Genomic DNA, 13,761 nt, shown 5'->3' on the forward strand with positions numbered 1-13,761 from the left:
ATGGGTGTCAGTTTAACAAAGTTCATGTAGAGTACATGATTGTATTAAAAGCACTGATTTCTCCTTTTTTTACATTTTTCAAATTCTATTAAAAAATAATAATGCAATAGCTGTATTTCTTCATTTCAATCTTTTTCTATGTACAAATAATTTATGTGTGGTCTTCCTAAGTTACCCAGTTTTAAAAAACACTAAACTAAATAATACAGGTTGAGTCTCCCATATCTGAAATGCTCGGGACCAGGAGCATTTCGGATTTTGGATTATTACGGTTTTCGGAATACCTGAGGGGGAGCACAGCAGGAGGCCTGGTGTGTGCTGCGGGTGGGTCCGGATGGTGTCGCGCGGGTGCTGTGGATGTTGCGGTGGTCCGGCGGGTGGAGCAGGTGTCGTGAGGGGTCCGGCGAGTGAGGCGGAAGGGTCCGGCGGGTAAGGTGAAAGGGTGCAGCGGGTGTGGCGGGTGTCACGAGGGGACCGGCGGGTGACGCAGAAGGGTTCGGCGGCTGCCACTGGGGGTCCGGCGGGTGCTGCGGGGGGGTGGCCTGGCATGTGGTCCACGTCCACGCCGCTATTCATTGGCCACTATACTAGTGACGTCATGACGTCAGGTCACGTCGTGACGTCACAGATGCCCTGAAATATTCCGGTTTTTGGAATATTTCGGTTTTTGGATTTTCGGATATGGGAGACTCAATCTGTATTAGAATAAAAAACCAGAGTGCTATTATATAAACCGCCAATATCAAAAAACTGAAATATATCATTTCAAAGACTGATAGAATTTATAATTAAAAGAAACACATGAAACAAATATAAAATATATATAAATAAATGTCCTGAGGATAAAGAATCACACGTATTAATAATAATAGCACTTACATTACTTATGTAAAGATCATCCTTAAGACGTTATATAGATGCTGATGGCAAGTAATGTTAATGTAAATAGAGCTCAAAATAGTGGTAATAACAATATATCTGATGCACTGTAGAATAAAGCCAGATATTTTGGATATGATTGATCATTTGTGATTATACCGCAAGTCACTGCTAATAAAATAAACTTATTGTTTAAATAAGGCAATAAGGCAAATCCTATTCTGTACAGTAGTGGTAGATTAGCAAATTGTTTCTGAGTAGCCTGAAAATGAATCCACTATTACACAGAAATATGTCACAGGTGAACTTTGTAGATTGGGGATAACCACAAGTCTCCACTAGCCAGCCTCCTGCATGATCTTCAGCATAATCTTAGATATCCACTGTTCTCAGATGGAAACAAAATCTTCTCCCAAGTAAAAGACACTAGTTCTGAGGGTTAAAATGCATCATTAATGGGAAAATTTCCTTCTATTCACCACTGCCAGTCACAACTTAACTAGTTGGTCAGTGTGCAGGAAGAAATACTATTACAGCAAAAGGAGTGTAGGGCCAGATTAACAATGGGGCAGGTACAGCTCCAGGCCTCCACATAAAAATAGGTCCACCATCATCATTACCCAAATAAGACAAAGAATTGGAATATCAAGCAGAAAAGGTTGGGGTATAAGAATGGCACCCACACTCTGTACAGTGTATGTATAGACGAATAACTAAAACATCAATATATGTTCAATTGAATCTCAGAGAGTATCTTTTCTCTATGAAAAAAATCTAAATGGAATAACTAAAAGGTATGGACATTTATTTTGTCACAACATAAAGTTACCCTTATAAAAAAGGGAAATGCAAAGAAAATTCAAGAATTAAAATTGACAGTAATAATTAAGCTAATTCTAGGGATAAAATTAAATAAAAAACGTTAGGAAGCAAAATGACCAAATAGGTATGCAATGGGACCCCTTGGTCACCGGAACTTGGGGATCTCTGGAAATTGAATTGAAAACACATTTACCTTGAATAGATTTAGAAACTTCAATCTTAGTATATTTAGCATGTCCAGCACACACATACCATGGAGGTCCCACACATACTGTAGGACAGATCTCAGCTTACAGGTGTACCTACCCACATAGGAGTCAGGTAAAGGTCTTCACTGTGCCACTACCTCACAGGTGGGAACTGCAAGATTAACTAGAGGCTGAGATTGTAAGTGATCATTGCACCAAATAGGATAAATGTTGATTAGTATGAATTATTTATGGTTGAACCAAGTTTTGTCAATATATGTATTTTACATTAGGTACATTAGTAAAAATATCTTACTGTGACATTTACTTCCTTTAAACATAAAGACCAGAAAAAAATAATAATGATTGTAGTTTCAGTACTTGGTTATAACATTCCTCCAAATTATACAGATACATGTAGTGCAGTTATCACTAAAGGGATTGTCAGATGATTCCCTGAATGGACTCTATGCATCTACATAGGCCTGAGCAGCATCTTTAACAAAGTAGAGGGATGTAGCTTAATGGGACTTTGGGTCTGATTCAGCAGAGGATGAAGTTGAATGGATCATGCAGATTCCCGATATTCAGGAATCAGCGCACGCGCCGGGCCTGTACTGCGCATGTGCAGTACGGGTCTGTGGTCACGCACGCATTTCGGCAGCAGACTGTCATTGATTGATAGTCTGCTGATGTTTCTGGGTAGGCAGGGGGAGGCGACGGCCTCCGCTTCCCAAAACAGAGGCATTTTGCCGCCCCTTGGCAGGGAGTGACGAGTCCAGGATCTCCATCAGCTGCCGAAGATTTCCTGACCTCTTTTGTGCATCTGCGGCACCTCATGGGTCACTTAGCCGGCCGATGTGATCGCAGATGATCTAATGTTCTAGAAGACAACTCGGATCAGTAATGCATGCAGTAGACATGACGTCTCCTGCTGCATTACCATATTAGTGCTATCACAGCTGCTACAATGCTCCTGCAGCTGAATCAGGCCCTTTATGCGCACAGATTTCCAATGACCGCTTGTGTCATCCTCTCTAAGTAAGCCTTCTCCATTTGTAAATACAATAGAACAAGTTACCAGGTATATCCGTATTCTGTAAACTTCTGGTGAAATTAAATCTTCAACTGGGATGAAACAATATATAAGTGTTACTTTATGCAGTAATATTATAGCTTCAAGGGCGTATTTATAATGGGTGCAGGGTGTGCGGTGCACACAGGCCACTGGGTCCGGGGGGGGCCTACACCGCACACCCTGCACCCATATGTTTTAATTACCCCTCCGAAGTACCTCGCCGGGCTGTCTCGCCGGAGAAAATACCTGAAAAATGGCTGTTGCGTCCATTTTAGCGGTGTTCTGCGCATGTGCACTGGGAAAATAACCCTACTGCGACCTGTGCATGCACTGTAGACTTCGGGCACACTCTAGTGCCCAGAGTTTACAAGTGCTGCGGTGCTGAGCGTGTCCACAGCCACAGAGAGAGGAGGGGGCCCTGACAGAGAATGCACTCGGGCCCCCTCCTCTGTAGAAATGCCCCTGTACAGCTTTATAGCCAACATAATACTTACAACTAGAAGCATTAGCCCTAGAGTATGAAATGCTATTGTCATTCATACTGTAGTTGTTTGTAGTTAAAGAAAACACACTATAATGGAGATAAGAAAGTATTGTGATGTTTTTTTAAATTTGCTAAATGCACCATTTGTGGTAAAGTGCAATTACAGTATAAATCTAATAATGTGAAATGTATTTTATGCTTCTACATCAATAAAGTGGTTAGTCTTCCATCTGCATTAAAGAATAAATAGCTGTATTTAACACAATTGGACAGGTGACACTTCACAAACTTAAATCAATGTGCTGCTATGAGCTGAAGAGGGCAGCAGCCATTGTGTATGTGATTATCTCTCATTAATTACGTGTGCTTCTTCAGCCTGGAACACTTTGGGGTTTTAAGTCTGTGATGTATCTCTCGTATAGTCAGTTGTGTTAGATGCAAAAATTTGCTTTTTAAAGCAAGAAATGACCCGATGGTTTTAAATTGCAATGAAGATATACATTAGCTTCAGTTAGCTGACCATACAGTAATCTAATTTAATGTTGAAAGGTAAAAACAATTAAATGTTATGCTTTGTGCTTTAAAACAGGTAAATGGGAAGGATATTTCCAGAGCTACTCACGAGGAAGCAGTTGAAGCCTTTCGCAATGCTAAAGAGCCAATAGTTGTACAAGTCTTAAGAAGAACACCTGTTAATCGAGGCCATGGAAGTTCACAGGAAGTGCAGCTTGTGAATGTGAGCACACAAACAGACATCACATTCGAGCATATCATGGCTTTAGCCAAACTGAGACCATCCACTCCACCAGTTCCTGATATTTGCCCCTTTCTTCTGTCTGACAGGTATGGGATTTTTCTTTGCCAATTATTTTAGTCAAGACCTAGCTAAATTCTATACTATAAAAGAATAATAACATACAAAGTGACCTTTGATTCCTTTACAATAAATTATATTTTTGAACTTTTCTATTCTCGGGGCTCAAGAGCCAGATGATGCCACACAATACAGGCAATGTCTTGGCTCCAGCTGCAGTAAAGAATCTTATTTTACTTCCTGCTGTTTTTCCCCATCAATAAAACTATGTTGGATAGCATATGATACATCTAATGTTCCTAAAACTTTTCGACAATGAAAAAAGACTGTATTCTTTTTTATAATCATTCTTTGCCTCTTGGACTCCATGTAGAGATAAGACAGATAATACAAACTTGTAAGCGAATTAAGAAACCAAGCTGCACATCAAGCTATTCACAGATATTCATAGTAAATGAAAGTATTTTCGATTTATTGCTAAATGTGCTTCTATTTATTGAAGTTATTGTGTCCAGATCTTACTGAAAATAAAATGTGGAAATGGCTTCATTAGCAGAAAGGCTGAGTTTCAAAAAGACAGATTGGAATCCTGCAGCTGTGGAACATTGCCAGCCCTTTGTTATGAATGTACTGCTGGATTTCTTTTGATTTGGTACACAGATCATTGCCTGGAATCCAGTTTAAGCTATGAAAATGACTACTCTAAGTGTGCAGTAAATGAAAAGAAACATATCTTTTTGTTCAGTGTTTCTTTAGATTAGCAACCCATCCTAACCTCTTGAAACGAGAAAGCGGTAGATAAGTTTGTCATATTTTAATTAAAAAGAAGAACATTGTCTCATCTGGCTTTCTTGTACCAATTTTTCCCACATAGCTGCCATTCTCTTCATCCATTGGAGCATGAATTTTATGAAGGTAATGAGTATCTTTCCAGCCTGCCTGCTGATGGAGATAGAACTGAAGACTTAGAGTACGAGGTGAGATGATATTTCATTATGGCTGATGTTTAGCTTTTCTCCCCATCCATAGCTGAACTCATTAATAATTATGTTTACATTTATTATTTGCTGTGTTTAATCACAAAGTGCCTAGTGTATTTCTGTTTTGTGTCAAACAAAGAAAATCACTTGTTCTGTTCTTTATTTATAATGAACTTCCCGAAGTGTTGGCAGTAGGTCTTTAAAGTTGTTCTGTTTCTTTATTAGACTGTAAAGACTATACTTCTGAAAGCTTTATAGCAGCTTCAGAAATAGACAATATATATCACAACAGAGAAGATGCTATTTTTTTAACTTTAACTCCTTGCTGCACTAAGCTTAGTGGAATGTTGAAGCTGCAAGTTAATTACATACAGTATATGACACACATACAGGTAACTCAAAAAATGATGGTGTCAAATCATCAACACCATGCCAGGCATCATAACCCACTGGAAAAAAAGTTTCAATACACTTAAAATCACCCCATGAAAGTTCAATCTACCACTCAACAGATAGTATGTGAAGAACTCTGGAAATTAATGTGTAATTAAAATCTCCACCATCAGTCACCTGTATTGATGTATAAGGCAAATTACTAATCAACAGTGGTTCTTACAGAGAGTGCAGGATTAAATGATAAATATATATGTATATAGTCCAACGGAGAAACCGCACTCTCGAGCCTACAACTTCAACAGCTGCTGGGGTGCAAATATATAAATATATATATATATATATATATATATATACAAACTGTATATATATTGCACACAGTCATACAGATCTAGTAAAATAAAATTGAAACACTATTTTATTTTTGTTACAGAATAATTTATAGTTTTCTATACATTCACACAAACACACACTAACCCTCAAGACCGTTGGCAGCAGAGGTTCCAGATTTGCCAACTGATCCAATTCCTTCTCTTTCTGCTGAACTTAGGGGGTCATTCAGACCCGCTCGCGAGCGCAGGACACTCGCAAGCGGGTCGATGTTGCCCCACTGCGCATGCGCACGACGGAGGGAGCTCCGTCGTGCGCATGTGCGAGACCTGGATAGTGACGGGCTCTCCGTCGCTCCGGGTCTTGCACCAAAGGGGGCGTGCTGTTGATGTTGATTGACAGCACGCCCCCTTTAGTGGGCATGCCAGGGGCGTGGCTGCCAGATGGAGGCGTTCCCACGGGAATGCCTACCGTCTGAAGCCGGCCCCACTGACATTACTAGTGATGTCAGTGGGAGTGATTTTGGCTCTGATAGAGCCAAAATCACTCCAGGGCTTGCAGCAGCGAGACCCTACCGCAGGGTCTCCGTCGCAAGCCCGATGGTCGCGATGGTCTTGACCATCGCGACCATCATCATGGACGCTCGCATAAGCTGTGGGTGGTCACCCACAGCTATGCGAGCGTCCAGGAGGACGCTCCATTTTCATTGAGGAGAGCCCTGATTCAGAGCGAGCGCTCTGGTCAGAGCGTTCGGCTCTGAATCAGGCCCTTAGTCTGCAGGTCCCCTCCCAGCTGAGCACCAGCTTTATCCTGGGCTCTTTTCACCAGTTCATCGCCCTCAGCCAAACAGCATTATTGCCCTCTGCTCTCATTTGTACTATGTGCTCAGCCTGCCATACCTTAGCTTATCTCCTGCTCTTTCCCTTATTTTATATCTGATTTCTTCTACCTCTCCCTCTTTTTTCTATTTGTTGTTCTCTTTCTCTCCCCCTACCCAGCTAATCTTTTTTTGTTCACCTGTAACCCCCCAGCTGCTGTCCCTCGTCTCCCCTTAGCCTTATCTCTCCTTCCCTGTTCTTTTGAAGTAAGTAACCGAGCTGGTAAGGCTAATCACTGCAGCCACAGCTCCAGGACAGCCATACATTATACAGCTTGTTTTACTCGCTATTGGCACCAAAGTTTTTCTTCTAACCTTTAAAGTAATATAGTGAAGTATGATACAGACATACCATGCTGCCTGTTGAAATTGCAGTATCTTTCACCTTAGACAGTGCACAGGGCTGCACTATGATCATGATCTATGTGCATAGAAGGCTGGTATAAAATGTTAAATGTGCGTTTTGTGAATGCGCACTTGTGCCCCCCCCACTCTGCCTCTGGTACTGGGGGTCTTCTGAAAAGGAATGTAGATTAATTCAGAGAATAGCATAGCAGCGGCACTCACAGGTCTTCCAATCTTGTAAAGTCAGATGGTTAGGATCTTATTCATAGGTCGATGTTTTAGTTTTTTACAAAAACTTACATCCTGGCAAAAAAGTTTTCTAATAAAGTTGAAACGTTGATTTCTGAATAAGTGCCTATGGGGTCTATTTACTAAGCAGTGTTAGGAGACAGAGTGAAAAGTGATAAGAAAGTGATAAGGTGCCAGCCAATCAGCTCCCAACTGTCATCTCACAGGCTGTGTTTGAAAAATGACAGTTGGGAGCTGATTGGCTGGCACCTTATAACTTTCTTATCACTTTTCACTCTGTCTCCTAACACTGCTTAGTAAATAGACCCCTAACTGTCTGCTTTACAAGATTTCAAGACCTGTGACCACATTAACATATTTAAAACATTTGGGGGCATGGTGTAAAATAATGTCATCTCCACCACACCCAGATAAAAATGCAAATATAGGCACTTTATTTCACATCGAAAGCGTGGAGAAGTTGCCCATAGCCAGTGCTTAAAGTGGTCGTAGGGAAGTGGAACTCACCCCCCCCCCGTTGCTTATTTAATAAAGGGCTGCCAAAATGGGCGTGGTCTCAAATAGAAAGGGACGTGGTCACACAATAGTATTCCCAATTCAAATTATGCCACACAGTAGAACAATCTTATCCACATTACACTGCGTATAGTGCCCCTGATTCACATTACACCACATAGTAGTGTCCCTTATTCATGTTATGACACACAGTAGTGCCCCTTTTACACAATGCCCACATTAGTGCCAGTTATACACAATCCCCACAGTAGTAGTGCCCCTAATACACATAATGCCCACAGTAGTAGCGCCCCTTATACAATGCCCACAGCAGTAGTCCCCATTACACATTATGCATGCCCCTTATGCAATGCCCACTGTAGTGGTGGTGATCCTTATGCAGTTCCCACAGTGGTAGTGCTCCTTATGCAGAGCCCACAGTAGTGGTGGCCCTAATGCAATGCCCCCAGTAGTAGTGCCCCTTATGCAGTCCCCCAGGAGTGGTGCCCCTTATGCAGTGCCCTCTATGCAATGCTCCCATTAGTAATGCCCCCTGTAGTAGTGCCCCCTGTAGTGCCTCCAGTGGTAATGCCCCCAGTGGAAATGCCCCCAGTGGTAATTCCCCCAGTGGTAATGCTCCCATTAGTAGTGCCCCCAGTAGTAATGCACTCATTAGTAGTGCCCCCAGTAGTAATGCCCCCTGTAGTAGTGCCCCAGTGGTAATGCCCCCTGTAGTAGTGCCCCCATTAGTAGTACCCCTCACACAAAAAAAACACATTACTTACCTTAAGCCGTGCTCATGCATCTAACCAATGCCATCCGTCTGGCCGTCCGCTCCTCGAAACTATGGGAGAGACGTTATGACGTCTCTCCCATAGTGCACACTGCGGAAGCCAGAGCTCTGGAGTGAACTCCAGCCTCCGGCTGCTGCTGTGAGGAAGGAGCTGTGCACCCACTGGTAACTAAATCTCAGGAGGCACCTGGCATCTCCCTGCGTACCAGGTTGACATCCTTGGTTACAGTAGGTCGGCCTAAGCAAGCGGAACTGGTTCCATCTACAATTGGAACTAACGAAATGCAGTTCCGCCCCGTTTTGGCCCACTTTAACCCCTGCCCATAGCAACCAATCAGCTCCTACTTATTATTTTATAGACTATACTTGATAAATGCTACTTCAAAGCTGATTGGTTGCCACGGGCAACTTCTCCACTGGTTCAATTCACTATGCTTTTAACTGTTTGATACATAGACCCCATAGTAATATGGAACCTGACGGCAGCCCTTTCAGTCCTTGCTGCACCTTTGTCAAGGGATCAGTGCACCCACATGTCAAACAAACTCACAAATAAATACCTGTTCGATCACCTGTATTCAATAAATCCTGGACCGTGTCACGTTGATTGTCCCAGTGCCTCCTAGCAATCACATCACTCCATTGTAGCCTGGTTAGCCCTGGCTTAATGGACAATGTCCGAACGGACCTCTTGTCAAATCAGAAGGGGGACGGTATCCTTCATAGCGGTTTACAAGCATCCAGAAGCACCTGTGTACCTACATGTCATACCAATGTCTATTGTAACTTTCTACATACAAAGGGGTTGGGCTGCAGTGTATCACACCTCTAATGTGGAGTCAGACAAACGTCTCAAAAATTGCCGGGGAAACACTCTGCATCTCCACCATTATATTTCAAGAGAAGGAGGCATACATGTATATAATCCAAGTCTAATAATGCTTTTATAACAATAAGGGTGTTTAAGGGAGTTCTTTCCCTAACATGGGGTCTGAAATATATATATATATATATATATATATATATATATATAAAAATATGTTTTGTTTTTGTTTTTTTATATATATTGCCACTTAGATGCATCCTCGGCAAAAAAAGATGCAAAGAAGACGCTTGGCGCTGTGTGGCATATTGAGGCTAGATGTACGAGGATACATCTGTATATATAACAACATGTACCATGTACATTATTTACAGCAGCGGCACTGAAATATGAAACCACAGAATAATTACTATTCTTTTAACACTCATCTCTGGTGCACAGTACGTGCAACATGTCCTATAAGTGTTTCATTATATATTTTTTTTCATCAAAAGATGTGTTCACCATTGTGGATTTTACTTTAGTGATAACTATTGACCCAAATTGTTACCCACATAGGTACTGTATAACATCTTTCATCTTTCAGATTTATGTCTGTATGCAAGTACACCAGACTCGTACCTAGGGGTCTGGACAACCCTGGCAAAGTGAAGGACTTGACAGTATTCCCAGTCCATCTGTATTGTATAGCACATATTATTAAATATTTTCTTAAGGGTCTTTCCTTAGGGGAAACTGAGGAGTATAAGACTGTGCAATAACAGTGGCATGAGGGTATGGGTGTTGGGCATGAAGGATGGAAAAAGGGGGGAGGTAAAGCAGGTGTAGGGGGAACAAGAGGGACAAGATGTGAAGCCTTGTAGGATATATGCAAACATGGGGTAAGTTTTAGAGAATGCATGGAGTGCATGACCTGAGTTAAAGTGTAGAAAGGGGGCATAACCTGAAGCAGAATCAATAATTAGGTGGCATTACCTTGTGGAGTCCATCAGCTCCAAGCAAAATGACGACAGTGCCGCTCCAAGCGGTCCTATGTACTGTATTACACAGATAGGATCTTCTAAAATACTAGTCATGTTCCCTCTGCCTAGGAAAACCAATATTATGCCTTTTATATCCCCCCTGAATTATATTCTGCAGGGTATAAGCCTAATGATATGACCTTTCTCTATGCTAACAATACTAGTGCAAAAAGGTCAATAAGAAAGCTCACCCCCACTGTGGATACAGGGCACAGCTCCTGCTGTCCATTGTTTAGTTCTAGCAGTGACTAGGTTGCAGATAGCAAACTGCAGGCTCCTCACTTCTAAATCTTCCGTGCTGACGTCACTTCCGTCATCATTGAGAAAGCCCAAGCATCTTGCGATGTGCTGTCTGAATACAGCTGCCGGACATGCACACTGAGATACAGAGGCTGCAGTCCGGCACTAGACATGGGATGCTTGGTTCCCTTACTCTGATTGTCAAGAATCTGCTGAACAGATCAAATGAAGCCCAATGTCATGAATAATAAAAAGGCTTCATAATGGGTCATCCGGGTAGCAGTCTGGCTCCCTAGGGGTTAGTGGGCAGAGCCAGGTGGTTCCCACCTTGACCAATGCCCCTGGCGAGTGCAATCCTGGCCAATCCATAGTTACGGCTCTGAAGTACATTATCATATTGGACAAAAATATTAAAATATAGGAAAATTAAGTATTTTCCATTTAACATGTACTATGTAGAACCATTTATATGTCATTATAGAATTCTAGATAAAAAGAGTTTGCATTGGGTGATACTAGAGCCTTTTGATGAAAAAAAAAAGATTGAGATGTATCAGTCACAGTAAAGCTGTATTTTCCACAGATTATTTTTGTTACTTCTTTTAGTTGTGTTGTTAGACTGAGGTCAGTTGAGCAGTACATTTGGTCTTTCTTCGGGATCAGCTACAAGTTTGAACAATATATTGTTTGGGAACTGTAGATCTTTACTGAAAAGCCTCATAAATACCAGATTTATATTATATTCAACTTTCTCACACTATATAAAATTTTATTTTAGAAAAATTATTACTATAGGCAAACATGCATTATTATTGTTTATTTCATGCCACCATATTACACAGTGCTATACATTTTTTGTCATACATAATAGTATATTATTAAAAAAATACATAGATTTATATAATGCAATATAATTAAATCCTAGAACATACACAATACACTAAAGTTAAATTAATTTTATAATTATTTTTGTTTGTTAATACTGTAAATTTATCATTGTAAGGATCTGGTGCTTCTTCCGGCCATCGGGTCTTGGTCCCTGAGTGTGCTAGTTAGCTGTGACCTATGGGCTCCCAGAAACAAAGACCATACCACTTTGTGGTGGTTAAATTTGAATCCTGTGGTCCATTAGATTCACAGCCTCAACACTGTCAGCACAACTCTAGACTAGCACAGTATCCTTTTATACCAACTTGTGACAGTATACTCTGGCCTAAAAAAGAAATGGATGCTGCTGGAAATCTGTCACCAAAATCAATTAGTTCATCAATTAGTTACTCATTTAGAGAAGCAGGAAGTAAAGAAGCAGACACATATACAGTGCTTTAATTGACTGAGGGTGCAGGGTTTGGGGGCAAATCTTTCTCAAGAAAATCCACCAGATATCCCAAGTGCTTCACAGCTGTGCATTCCCAATCTTGCAAAGTAGGACGGAGACCTTAAAAAGAATTGTGGGTTCTAAAAGAAATGTTCCATATATTTTGAACTTCTTCTTCCTGGGAAAATTGAAACAGAGAAGGGTACATTTACTTTCTTAGTTTCTTTATTATCAGATCAAACATTGGCTTGAGCGCCTCCTTAGTGAGTACATTGTGATCTGTTGTTACATTATTGCTCAGTCTTTCTGTTGGCATTCTGAAATGTCTTTGATGCACCTGGCTGGGTTGCTTTGGCAGCAACAAGACTCTTATATTTACATAGGGGACCTCCAACCTCATTCAGTATGAAATTTACTTCTAAACCCTAGCTTCTGAGCTGAACATTACTAATGCGGCCCTAGAGGACATTTTTTTTTGGCTGGGGCTTAATGAAAAGATCAACAATGAGCTCATCTCCAGAAAACTTCCTTTCTTCCTTGATGACTTTATTTCTCTTTATAATAAAGTGCATACTGCTTTAGGGGGAGGACTCAGGAAAAATATACTGTCTGATGTTTGGGACTCAAGTTGGCTCCTGGCTTCCAGTAGCTGATGGTGCCTCATATTGTAGTTCCAGTAACGTCGACAGATGAAATTTTGCAATTATGTTATTCCAAGTTGTCCACTCAGGAATGAGAAAATTGTTTAACAAATAATCTATGGCTTTATAGTGAAATTCCAGGTCATCTAGTCACTGAATATCACAAGAAGCTGGGAAACCTCAAGGACTAGGCCGAGGCTACTCTAGGTTCTCTCTGTTACTCTTCTTCCTTGAAAGCTTCCCTCTGTTTTACACCTTGGTATGTCTCAGTATCTCTGATAAAGTTATAGGACTCTGCCTCTCTAGACTCAGGAGCAGCAAAAATCTTTATTTGTGCTAGTTAAAAAAAAGCTTGCTTAAAACCTACTTGAGCCTCTCTAGTACCCACTATATATTTTGGGTACTGATGGGAACATGGTGAAGCAGGTTTCTATACTATTCATTCCCTCCTCACCAGTGGCAAATTGGCCGCACCCCTAGTAAAATCTGCCACTCCCCTGTGATCACCCAGTCCTCCAGTGAGTTAGCAATAAAGTAGTGGCTTCTCATTGGAAGCGCTTTTAATCACACGTCATACAGGCAGTCCCAGGGGGAGGTGTTCCCGGACTGTCAGCAGAAAGCACTTCCAATGGGAAGCTGCTTCTGCTTTTATTACGCCAACCGTATTTGGCTTTTTGATGCAGTCTATAGCCAGTGTTATTTATATGCCGCTTGAACCGGCCGGAAACCGGAAGAGAATAGGCAGCATGACCCGGATTGGGACCAGAGGTGAAACCTCAGCTTGTACCAGACTGGGACCAGAGGTGAAACAGCAGTTTGAACCAGGCTGGGACTGGTGGTGAAATAGCAGCTTGAACTGGACTGGGACCGGAGGTGAGTGAGGCAGCTTGATCTGGATTGGGACCAGAGGAGAAACATCAGCTTGAACCAAATTGGGACCGGAGGTGAAACAGCAGCTTGAACCAGACTGGGACCAGTACAGGTAGTAAC

The 13,761-nt window shown here is 41.6% G+C and overlaps 1 protein-coding gene across 3 annotated transcripts in view; it reads left to right on the forward strand.

The window, feature by feature from the left end:
* Positions 1-13,761, forward strand: part of PDZRN4 (PDZ domain containing ring finger 4) — a 191,264-nt gene that overhangs the window by 120,608 nt on the left and 56,895 nt on the right. For all 3 annotated transcript variants that reach the window (XM_088456403.1, XM_088456412.1, XM_088456420.1), the window contains exons 2-3: positions 4,041-4,294; positions 5,140-5,242. In XM_088456403.1, coding sequence (XP_088312529.1) covers positions 4,041-4,294; positions 5,140-5,242 — 357 coding nt within the window. The remainder of the gene's footprint in view (positions 1-4,040; positions 4,295-5,139; positions 5,243-13,761) is intronic.

Source organism: Taudactylus pleione, unplaced genomic scaffold, assembly GCF_031769625.1.
Source record: "Taudactylus pleione unplaced genomic scaffold, aTauple2 ptg000041l, whole genome shotgun sequence".
Taxonomy (NCBI): Eukaryota; Metazoa; Chordata; class Amphibia; order Anura; family Myobatrachidae; genus Taudactylus; species Taudactylus pleione.